Source organism: Lathyrus oleraceus, chromosome 3, assembly GCF_024323335.1.
Source record: "Lathyrus oleraceus cultivar Zhongwan6 chromosome 3, CAAS_Psat_ZW6_1.0, whole genome shotgun sequence".
Classification (NCBI taxonomy): Eukaryota; Viridiplantae; Streptophyta; class Magnoliopsida; order Fabales; family Fabaceae; genus Lathyrus; species Lathyrus oleraceus.
Genome location: NC_066581.1, coordinates 82,132,554 through 82,147,229, shown reverse-complemented (window position 1 = coordinate 82,147,229; position 14,676 = coordinate 82,132,554). Strand labels below are relative to the sequence as shown.

Genomic DNA, 14,676 nt, shown 5'->3' with positions numbered 1-14,676 from the left:
ATAGGTAAAATCGTCATTTATAGGCAATAGGTCTGGTTTTAAATATTCAAGCCTATAAAGGTGGTCAGCAATTACATTCTTCGTACCCTTCTTGTCTCGAATATCCAGGTCAAACTCTTACAGTAAAAGGACCCATCGAAGTAACCTAGGTTTAGCGCCCTTCTTGCTTAACAGGTATTGAATAGCTGCATGATCTGTATAAACTATAATTTTAGCTCCGACCAGATAAGATCAAAATTCATCAATAGCAAAAACAACAACGAAGAGTTCTTTCTCGGTTGTTGAATAGTTAAGTTAGGCGGCATCCAGGGTTGTAATGGCATAGTAAATTGCATGTAATTTCTTGTCTTTTCTTTGCCCTAGAACAACACCAACAACATAATCGCTAGCATCGCACATGATTTCTAAAGGTTGGTTCTAATTTGGAGGTTGTATAATAGGTGCGGAAATTAGTGCTTGTTTCAAAAGGTTAAATTCTTTAATACATTTTCCGTCGAAAATAAACTCGACATTTTTCATTAGAAGGCTAGTCAGAGGTTTGATTATTCTAGATAAGTCTTTAATAAAGCATTGGTAGAAACCGGCGTGTCCAAGAAAGCTTCAGACTTCCCTAATGGTCTTAGGTGGTTTGAGGTTCTCTATAACCTCTATTTTGGCTTTATCAACCTCAATGCCTTTTTTAGAGACTATGTGTCCTAATACTATTCCTTCTGTAACCATAAAGTGACATTTTCCCCAGTTTAGCACAAGATTTGCTTCCACGCATCTTTCTAGAATTTTCTCAAGGTTAGCTAGACAATTTTCAAAACTGAATCCGCATACTGAGAAATCGTTCATAAAAACTTCCATAATCTCATCAAGGAAATCTGTGAAGATTGGCATCATACAACGTTGGAAGGTAGTTGGGGCATTGCAAAGTCCGAATTACATTCGTCTATATGCAAAAGTTCTGTAAGGGCATGTAAAGGTTATTTTCTCTTGGTCTTCGGGGTGAATAGGAATTTGGAAAAATCTCAAGTATCCATCTAGATAGCAAAAGTAAGAGTGTCTAGCTAGACGTTCAAGCATTTGATCTATGAACAGGAGAGGGAAATGATCTTTCCTAGTTACCTTATTTAGTTTTCTGTAATCGGTGCACATATGCCAACCGTTTTCCATACGCTTAGCTACATGCTCGCCTTTCTCATTTTCCACAACTGTGACACCTTCTTTTTTAGGTACCACATGTACATGGCTCACCCACTTACTATCTGAAATTTGATAAATTTTACCAGCCTCTAGTAGTGTTAGTACTTCTTTATTAACTACATCGCTCATTATACGGTTTAGCCTTCGTTGATGTTCACTGGAAGGTTTTAAATCTTCCTCCAACAAGATCTGGTGCATGCACACGGATGGGCTTATCCCTTTGAGATCAGATATGTTATATCCTAAAGCTGAGGGATACTTTCGCAAGATATCTAAAAGTTGATTCGTTTCATCTTCATTCAAGGTGGCACTCACTATAATGGGGAGATTTAGTTCTTCATCTAAAAACTCATATCTTAGATTCTTGGGTAGTTCCTTAATTTCTATAGATAGTTTTTTAGGACATGGCATATGGTTTGGGGTAAGTGCTAAACATTCATAAAGGTTGTCATCCATGTAAGGCATCATTCCAAATCTGTCATCTTCTCTTATAGGAGTCGAGGGAAATTTCATTGTCTCGGGAGGTCCTTCTTGATCTAGCTCCCTTATGCATTCATCAATGATAACGATGGCATACCATGAGTCTTCTATGACTGGTGCCATTAGGAATTTGGAAAGTACAAATTCTATCTTTTCATCCCCTACTTCAAAAGTTAATTTTCCTCTTTTAACATCTATTATGGCTCCCGCTGTTGATAAGAAAGGTCTACCAAGGAGGATTGGGATTTCATCATCTTCTTTAATGTCCATTACCACGAAATCTGTTGGGATATAAAGTTGGTCGATTCTAACTGGAATGTCTTCTAATATGCCTATTGGATATTTTACAGATCTATCGGCTAATTGAAGAGACATCTTAGTCGGTTGCGATTCTCCTAGTTTTAACCTTCTATAATTAGCTAAAGGCATTAAGCTTATGCTTGCTCCCAAGTCTAGGAATGCTTTGTCTATAACATGATTCCCTAAAATACAAGGTATGGAAAAGCTTTCGGGATCTTTCTCATTCTTAGCAAGTTTATTCTCAGCAATGGAGTTGCACTCTATAGATTTGGGATCATCAAGCCTACATTTGTTAGTCAAGATGTCTTTAAGGAATTTAGTGTAAGATGGTATCTGGGTGATGGCTTCGGTGAATGGGATTTCTACGTGGAGTTTCTCGATCACCTTTATAAAAAATTTATATTGGTTATCAATTTTGGTGTGTTTAAGTCTTTGCAGGTATGTAATTGGTGGTTTATAAGGAGAGGGTGGAACATAAACTTTATCTTTATCTTCTCCCTTATCTTTCACTTCATGGTCTTTTTTGTCTCTCTAGTTCCTCTACTTCATCTGTAGACACAACGTTTTTGTTAGAAGCCTATGATCCACTCGAGGTTGGTTTTACAGGTTCGTCATAAGTGGTCCCACTTTGTAGGGTAATAACGTTAGCTTGCCCTCGGGGGTTGGGTTGAGGTTGTCCAAGAAATTGCCCTTCAGGTGTGGCCTGGGGGGCTTGTTGTTGTGCTATTTGTGAGATTTGGGTTTCAAGCATCTTATTGTGAGTGATTATCGAATCAACCTTAGTTCCTAATTGTTTGATCAATTCATTTATATGAATATCTTGGTTTAGGAACTCTTTATTTTGCTGAGTTTGGGCAGAAATGAAGTTCTCCATGATTTTCTCAAGGTTTGGCTTTTGAGGAACGACCTGCATAGGTTGGGTTGGTTTTTGAGCTTGAAAACCTGGTGGTCTTTAAGGTGTAGAGCTTTGAATAGGGTTATTATTTTTATAAGAGAAGTTTGGGTGATTCCTCCATCCAGGGTTGTAAGTGTTCGAAAACGGGCTTCCTTGGGCATAATTGACCTGGTCTAAGTTTGATTCAGTTAACAAATTGCATTTTGGTGCAAGATGTCCTTTGGTTCCATAGATTTCACAATCTACAGCTACTGCAGCTGTAGGATTTGAAGACATGTGTTCAACCTTCAGGGCTAAAGCGTCCATTTTAGCTTTCATCATGTCCATACAATTTACCTCATGTATTCCTCCTTTGGTCTCCCTTTTCTCCACTGATGCTTGTTCCGACTCCATTGGTAATGGTTTTGTGCCATATCTTCGATGAGAGCGCAAGCGTTGGGGTAAGGTTTATTCATCAGAGCACCACCAGCGGTAGCGTCGATGGACATATTTGTGTTATAGTGAAGTCCATTATAAAAGGTGTGAATAATCAACCATTGTTCTAGGTCATGGTGTGGACAAGATATTAGTAGTTCTTTATATCTTTCCCAAGCTTCAAAAAGTGATTCACCCTCATTTTGAGTGAATCTGGTTATTTGGTTTCGAAGGACTACAGTCTTACTCGGAGGAACATATCTTGCAAGGAACACTCTCCTGAGATCTTCCCAAGTAGTTATCGAGGTAGCCGGAAGGGAATCTAACCAAGACCATGCTCTATCTCTGAGGGAAAATGGGAATAGTCTTAGATGAATTGCTTTAGGCGAAGTACCATTGGTATTGAACATATCAACTAATTGGATAAAAACTTTTAAATGCTGATTTGGGTTCTCTGTAGCGAGACCCGCAAATTGGTTTTGTTGTACTAGTTGTAATAATGAGGGTTTTAATTCGAAATTATTAGCAGGAATAATCGGGTTTACTATACTAGAATCGGGTTCTTCGTTAGAAGGCTAGGAGAATTCCTTAAGTGGTCTTCGGTGTTGATCTTAGGCCATTGTTCTCCTAATTCTTTGGAGCAAACGACGTGCGCGAGCGTATCACACTGGTTCTGCTATTGGATCCTCTAAACTTCCGGTACTGCGAGTTTTTTCGCATTTACCGGCTAACAGGGCCTTAATCTAGACGGTGTAATAACAAGGTACGAAAATTTGATGTAATTGGTCCCCGACAACGGCGCCAAAAACTTGATGGATGTATTTGACATCCGCGAGTATACGGAACACGTCAAAGTAATACAAAAGATTATTGTTCCCACAAAGACCAAATTGTCAATCTATCAATTTCTATTGTTACGGTATTTATCTAAGACAAATCAAATGAGTAGGTTCAGGTACACAGAAAAGGAAATAATAAAGTAAATAAATTTAGATAACAAATACAGGCTCATATGTAATTCACATTAGTTAGGAAATACTCCAATTGTTTCTAAGTAGATCTACTTATGGGGCAATATTTTCTACTTTGAGAAGAATCAATTTAACAGGAATTGTCGCTTTCGCGTATTCAGAACCGAGTTTACTCTATAATTAATGCCCTTCATTGTCACTTATGAAGGGTGCTCGTTGCATTAAAGTAGTAAACCTATTTTTAAGAAATTAATTCTTGACTTAGTTAAAAAGTGATTTTGATTTGGAAAGTTTAACTTAAAAGAGATCCATGGCTTTCGCTCAAGGATCCAAATTTTAAACCTATAAACACGTCCGAAAATAGTTTCAAAATCGTTTTCTAACAGTGTTAAAAATTCCTAATTAACCGGACAGAGTGCTTTCGCTACTTTTGACTAGTTAAAACTAACCAAGTTTATCTTTAAGAGTTGGACGACTTTCGATCTTACCCAACTATATCTCGGTTCTACTTTCATAGTTACAGAACAAAATAAGTACTGAAAACTTATGTTAAAACCAAAATAGCCCCTAAAGCATTCCTATAGATACAAATTATGGAGTATCATCTTAACGACAATCCTTACATCCTAACCTTTAAAGATTTAGTCAGACATGGGAATAGAAATCAACATAGTAGAATTAATCATGTTTAAAAGAACAGACAAATAAAATGTGCAAGTTAATAAGTGAATAGGTAAAAGCAAGACAAATAAGTAAATAAAGTAAAACATGCAAGATAAATAAAACGTAAATGTAAATAAATTTGAATGAGAAACCTGCTCTAAATTGGAGACTTTAATCTGGTACACTGGAAAGTAAAGTCATGAAAGTAAAATGGTGGCAAGATTGTTTGCACAGTGCTCCAACCTAACTACAACTCAAGTGTGATAACCCCCCGGTGTGACGGATTATTGCTTTTTACAATGGTGAACTTTAGGTTTAATGTTGTAAACTAAGTTGGATGCCCTTCAAGTGAAATGAATACGCCTATTTATAGAGATTTTGAGAATCTAGGAAAAGACAAATCTGCCCTCTAACTACCCTTAGTGGGAACGTGCCAACAAAGATGGTGCTCGTCGTCCCCACCATGGCGCCCGCCATGTGAACAATATGAAAAGATCATAGGAACGTGGCAGTCACCACCGGTTGACAGCTTACACGTCATGGCACCCTCCTTGGAGGCCATCATGTTGGACGCCATGTGTACAATTTTCCACAAAAACTTCTATTTCTTACTCGTTTGACTTCGTTTCTTCACAAAAGGCTCTTGTAGGGCAAAGTACCTGAAAATAGGACAAAAAGCAAACATAACACAAGAAAATGACAATAAAAACCTAATAAGCATGTGCAATCCGAGTCAAATACGCATTATGTTTCAGTGTTATCATCCAACAAGACAATCTCTCCTAAATATCAAATGCAGTGACAATAAACAAAACACACCAAACAACACAACACAATTTTAGCATGGAAAAACCTCTGTTAATTAGGAGTAAAAAACCACGGGACTCGTAGGCCACTTAAATCACCATTATAATAAAACAATGGGTACAATCAAAGTTCTATCTAATATAAATTATATTCATACAGTAACACCATCAAGATCTACAATCAATCTTGGAATACAACAAGAATCAAGAGAGACAATCAACCAAAACAACGACAAAAAACTGAACCTCGAAAGTGGACTCTTCAAACAGACTTAGAATTCTCAAAATTCTATCTCCACCATTTAGAATGTACTTCAATGAGTTCTTAACACTGTCACCAAAAATCAGGATGATTCGACAGTTGGATTATGAGAAAACTCTGATCTCTTGGAACTAGTATGTGCTAAATTGGGGTTGTGGAAATTTCACTATTCTCTCAATTTTTCTTTTGTTGCTTCTGAATTGTTGACCTAATTCTATTTATTTTATAATAACAAAGGCTTACACACACATGTGCTACTAACCTACATTCATTTGAACCACTATAAATAGGAGGGATAGACCAACAAATATCTCTATCTTAATTTTTTCAGACAATGTTATTCTCATTCTAAACGTTTTTGCTTACTAGATTAATTTCACATCTTCGATTGATTTTTTTAAAGAAGACTTGTATTTATTTTCTATTCTAGTTTTTTCTTTACAAGTCAAAGAACATATTTTTTATTTTGCTTAGTTCCAGATGACTGATAATCTTGAAGTACTGATCGCTCCCGCTATCAAGATTCCAAAAGTTTGGAAATGTGTTTATTTTCATTGTTTATGATTGATTATATTAAGGATTTTTTTATTGAAGTACTAAATTGTTCTTGGCATCTCATCTCCCACTTCATGTGCTTGAAGATCAAAATTGAATTATACATAACTTCAATTGTGTTTCTCTCTCCATTATGATTTATATTTCTTGTTTGTTTGATTTGACTCTGCATGGGTTCTCTCTATGTTGGTTTGGTTATGTTTGATTTTATTCAATTTCATTCGGATTTGTTCTCCAAATTTGATTTGGTAAAATTTGGATCAAATTGATTTGGTATGATTTGATTTGACTTGATTTGGTATGATTTAATTTGGTTCAAATTGATTTGATTTGATTCTGTTTGATTTGGTTTATATTGGATTGAAATGGTTCAATTCGATCTGGTTTGATTTGGTTCGTTTTGGTGTGATTTGGTCCAAGTGATTTATTGGTTTGGTTTGATCCCTCTCTTTAGACATTCCTCCTTTCTTGAATGGCTTTTACATTCGACTTCTTCAATCACTTCTTCTCTCTTTGGTTGTTGTTTCTCTCTATGATGGTTCTTCTTATTGATTGTTATTTATGTTGTTTATGATATTATTTAGTTTAGTTTGATCTCTTACTTTTAAGGTTAATTTATAATTAGCTTAAAGTTTAACAAACTATAGCCTAAAAGGGGCTGTTAGAGTTTTAGATTTATATTGTTTATTATTGAGTATTTTTTTTTTGTTTGTGAAATTCTCAATACTTCATATTAATGCATTGTGAGTTTGAGATGAGATGTTAGATAATATGTAATGAACTTTTTGTTATACTTTGCCTAAAGGTAGTTTAGCCTATTTATATTTTCTTATATATTTTATTTGTAACCTTATTTTCATATTATATTATTCAAATGATTGAAACCCTGGCATCTTCCTCTTTATCCTACTTTTTTCATCTACATTGTTAACAAATATTTGTTATTAGAAGTAGTTTGGTGGGTTAGGGCTTAGATCAACTATGAAAATGGATATCACTAGTATGATGAAATTTGGTTGGATTTTTTTACTCACTCTTAACACATGTGGATGAAAGTAGTATGTGACAAGTATAAATTTGGTTTGACTTGTAATACATGTGGATGAAAGTAGTGTGTAACAAGTACAAAAAAGGGGGGACACTTGTATTCCTAAGGTGGATGTATTGGGATCAGGGTTAACTTCTTGATTTCTTGATTTTGCGGAAAAACCTTTCCTAAGGAGAAGGGGATTTTTTTGGTTTCCTTGTAAAATTTTCCGAAATATGCATAAATATCTAAGGGATGAAATATTCAATCATTTAGGTTGTGATGGAATTATTCAAAATTACACGAAATGAGTATGTCATGGTGAAGTGACAAAAAAAGACCTTTATCACATACAGTTGAAGATGATGATGAATTTATGAATGATACTCTAGAAGACACGATTCTTGATATTGGGGTAGATGCTTTCAAAAATGCTAATGTGGTAGATACTTTGCAAAAAGACATGGAAGAGTCGTTGTATCCGGGATGCAAAAGTCTTACAAGATTGTCAGTTGTGTTAATATTATTTAATCTTAAGGCAAGAGGTGGGTGGACGGATAAAAGTTTCACTGAATTGCTTGAATTGTTGCAAGAAATACTTCTAGAAGGTATCATGTTGTCGAACCATAGTTATGAGGCCAAGAAGATATTTTGTCTAATGAGTTTAGATTATGTCAGAATACATGTATGTCGTGATGATTGCATATTATATAGGAAAGAATATGAAAACTTGAAGGAGTTCCCGAGATATGGGGAGTCACGCTACAAGAAAAAGGCTAATGGTATTAAATATGATGATAGTGTAACTAGAAAGAGTGTTCATTCCAAGGTGATGTGGTACTTACCGATAATTCAAAGGTTCAGGAGATTATTTTCTAATGTAAATGATATAAACAATACTAGATGGAATATAGATGAAAGAGTATGTCATGGAAAAATTCGCCATGTGGCTGATTTATTGCAATGGAAGAAGATTGATTCCTTGTTTCCAAATTTTGCACTAGAAGCAAGGAACCTTAGGCTTGGACTTGCCACCAATGGAATGAACCCTTTTGGTAATTTGAGTACTAACAATACATCATGGTCTGTTCCTCTCATAATTTACAACCTATCTATATGGTTGTGCATGAAACGCAAATATATGATGTTATCAATGATGATTTCGGGTCTAAAACAACCAGGGAACGACATAGATGTTTATTTAACTCCATTGGTTGGAGATTTAATACTTTTGTGGGAGGAGGACGTTAATGTTGATGATGCGTATACAAGTGAAAACTTTAAGCTGTGTGCCATGTTGTTTTGCCTAATCAATGACTTTCTTGCATACGATAATTTTTCTGGGTACAACGTCAAAGGACATAAAGTGTGTCCTATATGTGAATTTGATAAATTCCACCACCAATTACAAAATGGAAAAAAGACTGTTTATCTTGGGCATCAAATTTTTTTAAGACCTAATCATCCATACGATAGATTGCAGAAGGCTTTTGATATGGAACAAGAGTTTGATTTTGCTTCGAAGCCCTTAATTGAGAAGGAAGTTTATAAAAGACAACAACATATTAAGATTGTCTTTAGAAAGAAACAAAAAGTAAACAAAAAAGGCACGTGGAGAAAAATAATTAGAAAAAGAGGTCGGTGTTCTTTGATCTTCCATATTAGCCTAGTCTTGATGTAAGATATTGTCTGATGTGCTGCATGTGGAGAAAAACATATGTGATAGTTTGATGGAACAGTTCTCAACATTAAAGGAAAGACAAAAGATACTAAGAAATCCCGTGAAGATATGGTTGTGATGGGTATATGACAAGAGTTAGCCCCAAAAGAAATAGGAAATAGAACATATTAACCCCCAAAGTCACACTTTGTCTAAAAAAGAAAAGAATTTTTTTGTGTGATTGTTTGCAGGGTATCAAAGTTCCCCAAGGATACTTATCAAATGTGAAGAAACTTGTGTCAAATAACGATCACAAATTAGTTGGCTTAAAATCTCATGATTATCATATCTTGATGCAACAACTTCTACCGGTGGCTATTCACGGCATTTTACCAAGGAATATAAGGGTAACTATAACCAGATTGTGCCTATTCTTCAATGTTATATGTAGTAAAATCATTGATTCTGAAAACTTAGACGAGTTGGAACACGAGGCTGCAATTATCTTGTGTCAATTAGAGATGTTTTTCTCTCCATCATTCTTTGACATTATGGTTCACTTAGTTGTCCATCTAGTAAGGGAGATTAGAATTTGTGGTCCAGTTTATTTACGATGGATGCATCCCATAGAGAGATACATGAAGATCTTTAAAGGGTATACACAAAATCATCATCGGCTGGAAGCTTCGATCGTTGAACGGTACATCACAGAAGAAACTATTGAGTTTTGCACAATGTATTTGTCAAAAGGTAACTCTATAGGAACTCCCAAGTCTCGTCATGAGGGAAGATATGATGGTAGAGGTACTCAAGGTTTAAATGTTAAAACTTTTATCCGAGATGTAGTTCTTTAATCACGTTTGTATATATTGAAAAACCTGACTGAAGTTGAACCTTACCTGACCGCTCATAAAAGTCTTATAAAGGATAAATACCCCTAGATGAATGAAAAATGGTTATTGATAGAGCATAACAAAACTTTCATAACTTGGGCTAATGAAAGTGTTTCTAAAGAGACTCTTTGTGCATTAGAGACAATTAAATGGGTGTCACGTATGCCTAAGTTTAATATAATTACTTGGAGTGCATACAACATTACTAGATATTCATTCTATACAAAATCAAAGGATGATCATAGTACCATGCAAAATAGTGGGGTGATGGTTGAAACTGAATCCATGTACTTCTCTGGTGCCAAAGATAACAATCATGTACTAGCATCTAGAGCGTACTTTGGGTTTATTGAGGAGATTATGAAGATTGATTATTTTTATTTTAAAGTGTATTTATTTAAGTGAAAGTGGATTGACAGTGGCACTAATATAGAAATCGATGAATTAGGATTCACACTAGTTGATCTTTGAAAGGTAACTTATAAGAATGAACCATTCGTCATGGTAACCCAAGCTAAACAAGTTTTTTATATCATTGATCCTTCTAACACTAGATGGTCAATTGTACTTCAAGGAAAATATCTTTCTGATGAAAATCAAGATACATGTACGTCAATCATCTGAAGAAAATAATTCATATGATGTGCATGCTATTTGTCGTGATCATAAATAAGGAATACGAGATAACTAGTAAGTAAATATTTTATATCACTTAGTATTTGATAATTATTCATTTTCCTCTTTTTTTATTCCTTTTACTAAATATTTAATGTTGTTGTTGATTATCCTAATTGGTTTAAATTGTTGTTCAAATTATAGGTTGTTAACGACCAGTGACAAATCTTAGCAGATAACTTTTAGACAACCTACAAGACTTTCCATTTTGGTAATTGTATTTATTGGTTAATCATTTGATTTATTTTTGTTGTAAAATTATAAGGTTTATCCATTTGTGGCTTTGCATTTGGTGTAAACTATTGTTCTTCTGTGATATGGTTCTTAATGTAGGTACAACGTTTCTGTTTCAGAAATCTGCAAAATATGGTTCTATATTCCGTGATATGGTTTTCTAATTCAGATACAAACGAAAAAATATAAATAAAAAATCACCCATCAGTTTTTAAATAAAACCGACATAATAATATAGGGCTATTACCTCAATTTTTAAACAAAATCGAGATTTTATGTTGGGCGCACCATCCAACTTTGTAAATAATAAAAATGCAGATGATGGGGTTTAACCCATGGTCAAATGACTTTACCCCTCATTTTTTCATTAACTGAGGTGTTAAGTGATATCTTTTCATGTCGCCCTTTGTTACGCCGCTTAAGTAACCGAGGTTAATGTCTTTCGCGTGCGACGTTAAAAGTGTTATTTGTAGTAGTGTAAAGTAAACATGAGCAAAGGTAATAAAATAATGATGTGTGTCACGTGGTTAAGAAAGTGGAAAAAAATAAGATAGTTAAGGGTTAACACAGAGTGAAAGAATACGTTGAACAATATTACATTTAATGATTTAATCTAATGTATCCTTTTGATATGTTATGTCATGACAAATGAGGTTGTAAAATGATCTTATGGTGTATCTTTATAACATCAGTAACATACATATTAAAGTAAGGGAAAAAAAACATAAGCCTCACTTGTAGCTAATCTTTAAGCCTCACTTTAATGCATGTATAGTTTCATTCTGAATGTCCTATATGATTGTAGCTATTTATATTTAAAGTATCTAATCTAGTGAATATCTTTATCCTTCTATTTTCAATCATATTTACTTATGAGTTTCACTTGTCAAAGGATCTCTCAACAGTAACAAGTTGTTATCTACTCCCAAGGTGACCAGCAAAGAAATGAATATATGGAATAAATTCACATGAGTAAAATATATTAAGACAATTCATTCATAACATTCAAAATATTACTAATTCATTAAACTTAACATTATCCAACAAAGTATGTTTAGCTCATAATGAGAAAAATAAGCACAATACAGAAAGATCTTAAGTTACACATTCCAAAACAAAAAGATAAAAATGATAAACATAAGGATAACACTTCAATCACTTGAAATTTGTTAATCAACAAGCGATGTCTTCTGTCATGCCTCCCAATGTTGTTTCGTTCAGTCTGACGAGACCAACATCACGATATAACTCTTTTTCTTCCTTTATATCACTTCCGCATATTTCTTTACAAGTATCAGAACCATTTTCTTAATTTCATTACAACTTTATTTATAAAGGTTTTACAGTTGCATAATCTCTCTCTCTCTCTCTCTCTCTGGTTCTTGAGCCTTTACAATGATCCATTTACTTAATCCCAAAGAATAAAGCATATTCCTTTATTCTGCACTATGATAATACACTAGACATGGGAGACAACATGACACTGTGGCAGCACTGCAACAGTAGTAGCAATGCAATAGTAGCAGCAATGCAAGAGCAACAATGGTACAATAACAACAAGCCTTGACAGCTTTTTTCACTACGCCAAATAAGGGAAAAGAGGGCGCTTATTTTGGCCTATAACAGCGCTTTTAAGCGCCCTCTAATCTGGCGCTGGCATAGGTAAAGACAGCGCTTTGTTTTCCTGGAGAAAGCGCTGTCTAAAGGCCCACATTATAGTGCGCTTTATGAAAAAAGCGCCCTCTGGAGTGGTCCATAAAGGGACACCTTAGAGGGCGCTTTCTGGAAAAAGCGCCCTCTAAAGTTGTCAATGTAAAGTGTTTAGAGGGCGCTTTCTGGAAAAATCGCCCTCTAAAGTTGTCAATGTAAAGTGTTTAGAGGGCGCTTATTTTTTTTAAATAACTAACACTTTAGAGGGCGCTTTCTGTAGAAAGCGCCCTCTAAAGTTGTCAATGTAAAGTGTTTAGAGGGCGCTTTCTGGACAAAGCGCCCTCTAAAGTTCTCAATGTAAAGTGTTTAGAGGGCGCTTCCTACAGAAAGCGCCCTCTAAAGTGTTAGTTATTTTAAAAAAATTTGTTTGAAAAACAGTGGATATTTAATTGGTAACCTGTTCGCATGCTGCAAAAGTGTAAAATTCATATTGATTTCATCCTTTAATCCAATGTTATACACCATTAATCCATTGATATATACAACATGAATCCATTTATATACAACATTAATCCTCCATATATACAACATTAATATATGATTCTTTGATCAACAATATACAACAACATATTCATGATTTAGTAAAAGTACAACAACAATATACAACATATATACAACAACAGCATACAACAACAACATTCCATACATATATGTACAACAATATACAACCTAGCTATATGATTCTTTGATCAACAATGAATTGACACAATTCATCCTTCATTTCATCCAAATGAGCTCTTGAGTAAGATTTGTATTCCTCAAAGTACTACAATTAAGAGAATAAAACATATTCATGATTTAGTAACAAATTAGATTAGTTATCCGATAATATTAAAATAAACCCTAAGTTATTATTCCATACCATTTTTGGGATGTCTATACGATTCAATGCAATGATATCTCTCATAAATCTCAATACAAAAAATCCGCAATCGACCGAATTATTTTGCTGAGGACACTACACAGAAAAACAAACAATATATATATAGTTAATTTCTTACAAACACTATTATAAGCAAAAAAACAAACACTATTATAAGCAAAAATAAGATACTTAATATATACCTGAACTCTGACCCAGGTAATGTCCTTCCTAATGCGGTAATTCTTTTTCGATCTAAATTTTAGTATTGCCCTAACAAAATAAAAACGTATATTGAGATCAATCTGACAGACATAATTAAATATAGAAATACACACGAATATTTAGGGGAATTTCACTTACGTGTCAACCGTCTTCTTCAAACCCGGATATTTACTCCAATCACCCGATAACGAATCGAGATAATACACTATTAGTCTCGAAAGATCCATAGCAACCAACACCCAGTGGCCACTGTAAAATAAAACAAAAATTTAGATGAATGAAAATTTTCTACGTAAAAGATATACATAGATTAGAATGAAATTATTAGAAAGAAAATCTAACCCGTTGCCAGAATTAAACGGTAAAAAATACAAACTGCGTGTAGTATTATCGCCGGCCGCCATGAATCTATCGACTAGATCATTCTTTACGGATGTTGGATTTTTCGATATTAACGTTGCGTTGACACGGGAAGCAGCAATAAAATTGAAACGGTTACACAATTCAGTTCCCCGCATCAATTTGTCATACATATACCTTAAATAGAAACATAATAAATATTAGACTACTCATTGAAATGTGTAAATAAATTGTTCAACTAAGTAAATTATAGATTGATCGGAGTACCATATGTATGTATGAATGATAGCGATGCCCAATTCGTCGTGCTCAAAAAGTTGTTGCATGTCCTCCTTTCCAATTATTTCGAAATGAGCTTTTCCGAAAACACCTTCATCAAAATCTATACTACGAATGGACCCGTCCATAATATCAGACTCTTCCACCATTTTCTCAAGACGCATCATAATTTGAGATTTTGTCCCGGCCGTCGTTGGAATATCCTTCGTTGGAATAT

At 34.4% G+C, this 14,676-nt stretch overlaps 1 protein-coding gene and 1 non-coding gene across 2 annotated transcripts; both read left to right on the top strand.

Moving 5' to 3' along the window:
* Positions 1-3,406: 3,406 nt before the first annotated feature.
* LOC127134114 (small nucleolar RNA R71) lies at positions 3,407-3,513 on the top strand. The gene has a single exon (XR_007807883.1). It is a non-coding gene; the product is annotated as a small nucleolar RNA R71 (small nucleolar RNA).
* A 4,424-nt stretch (positions 3,514-7,937) lies between these two features.
* Positions 7,938-11,187, top strand: LOC127129795 (uncharacterized). The gene is made up of 4 exons (XM_051058920.1): positions 7,938-9,155; positions 9,288-9,353; positions 9,473-10,025; positions 11,123-11,187. Exons 1-4 carry the CDS (start codon positions 7,938-7,940, stop codon positions 11,185-11,187), a joined length of 1,902 nt encoding a protein of 633 aa, XP_050914877.1.
* The last annotated feature ends 3,489 nt before the right edge of the window (positions 11,188-14,676 follow it).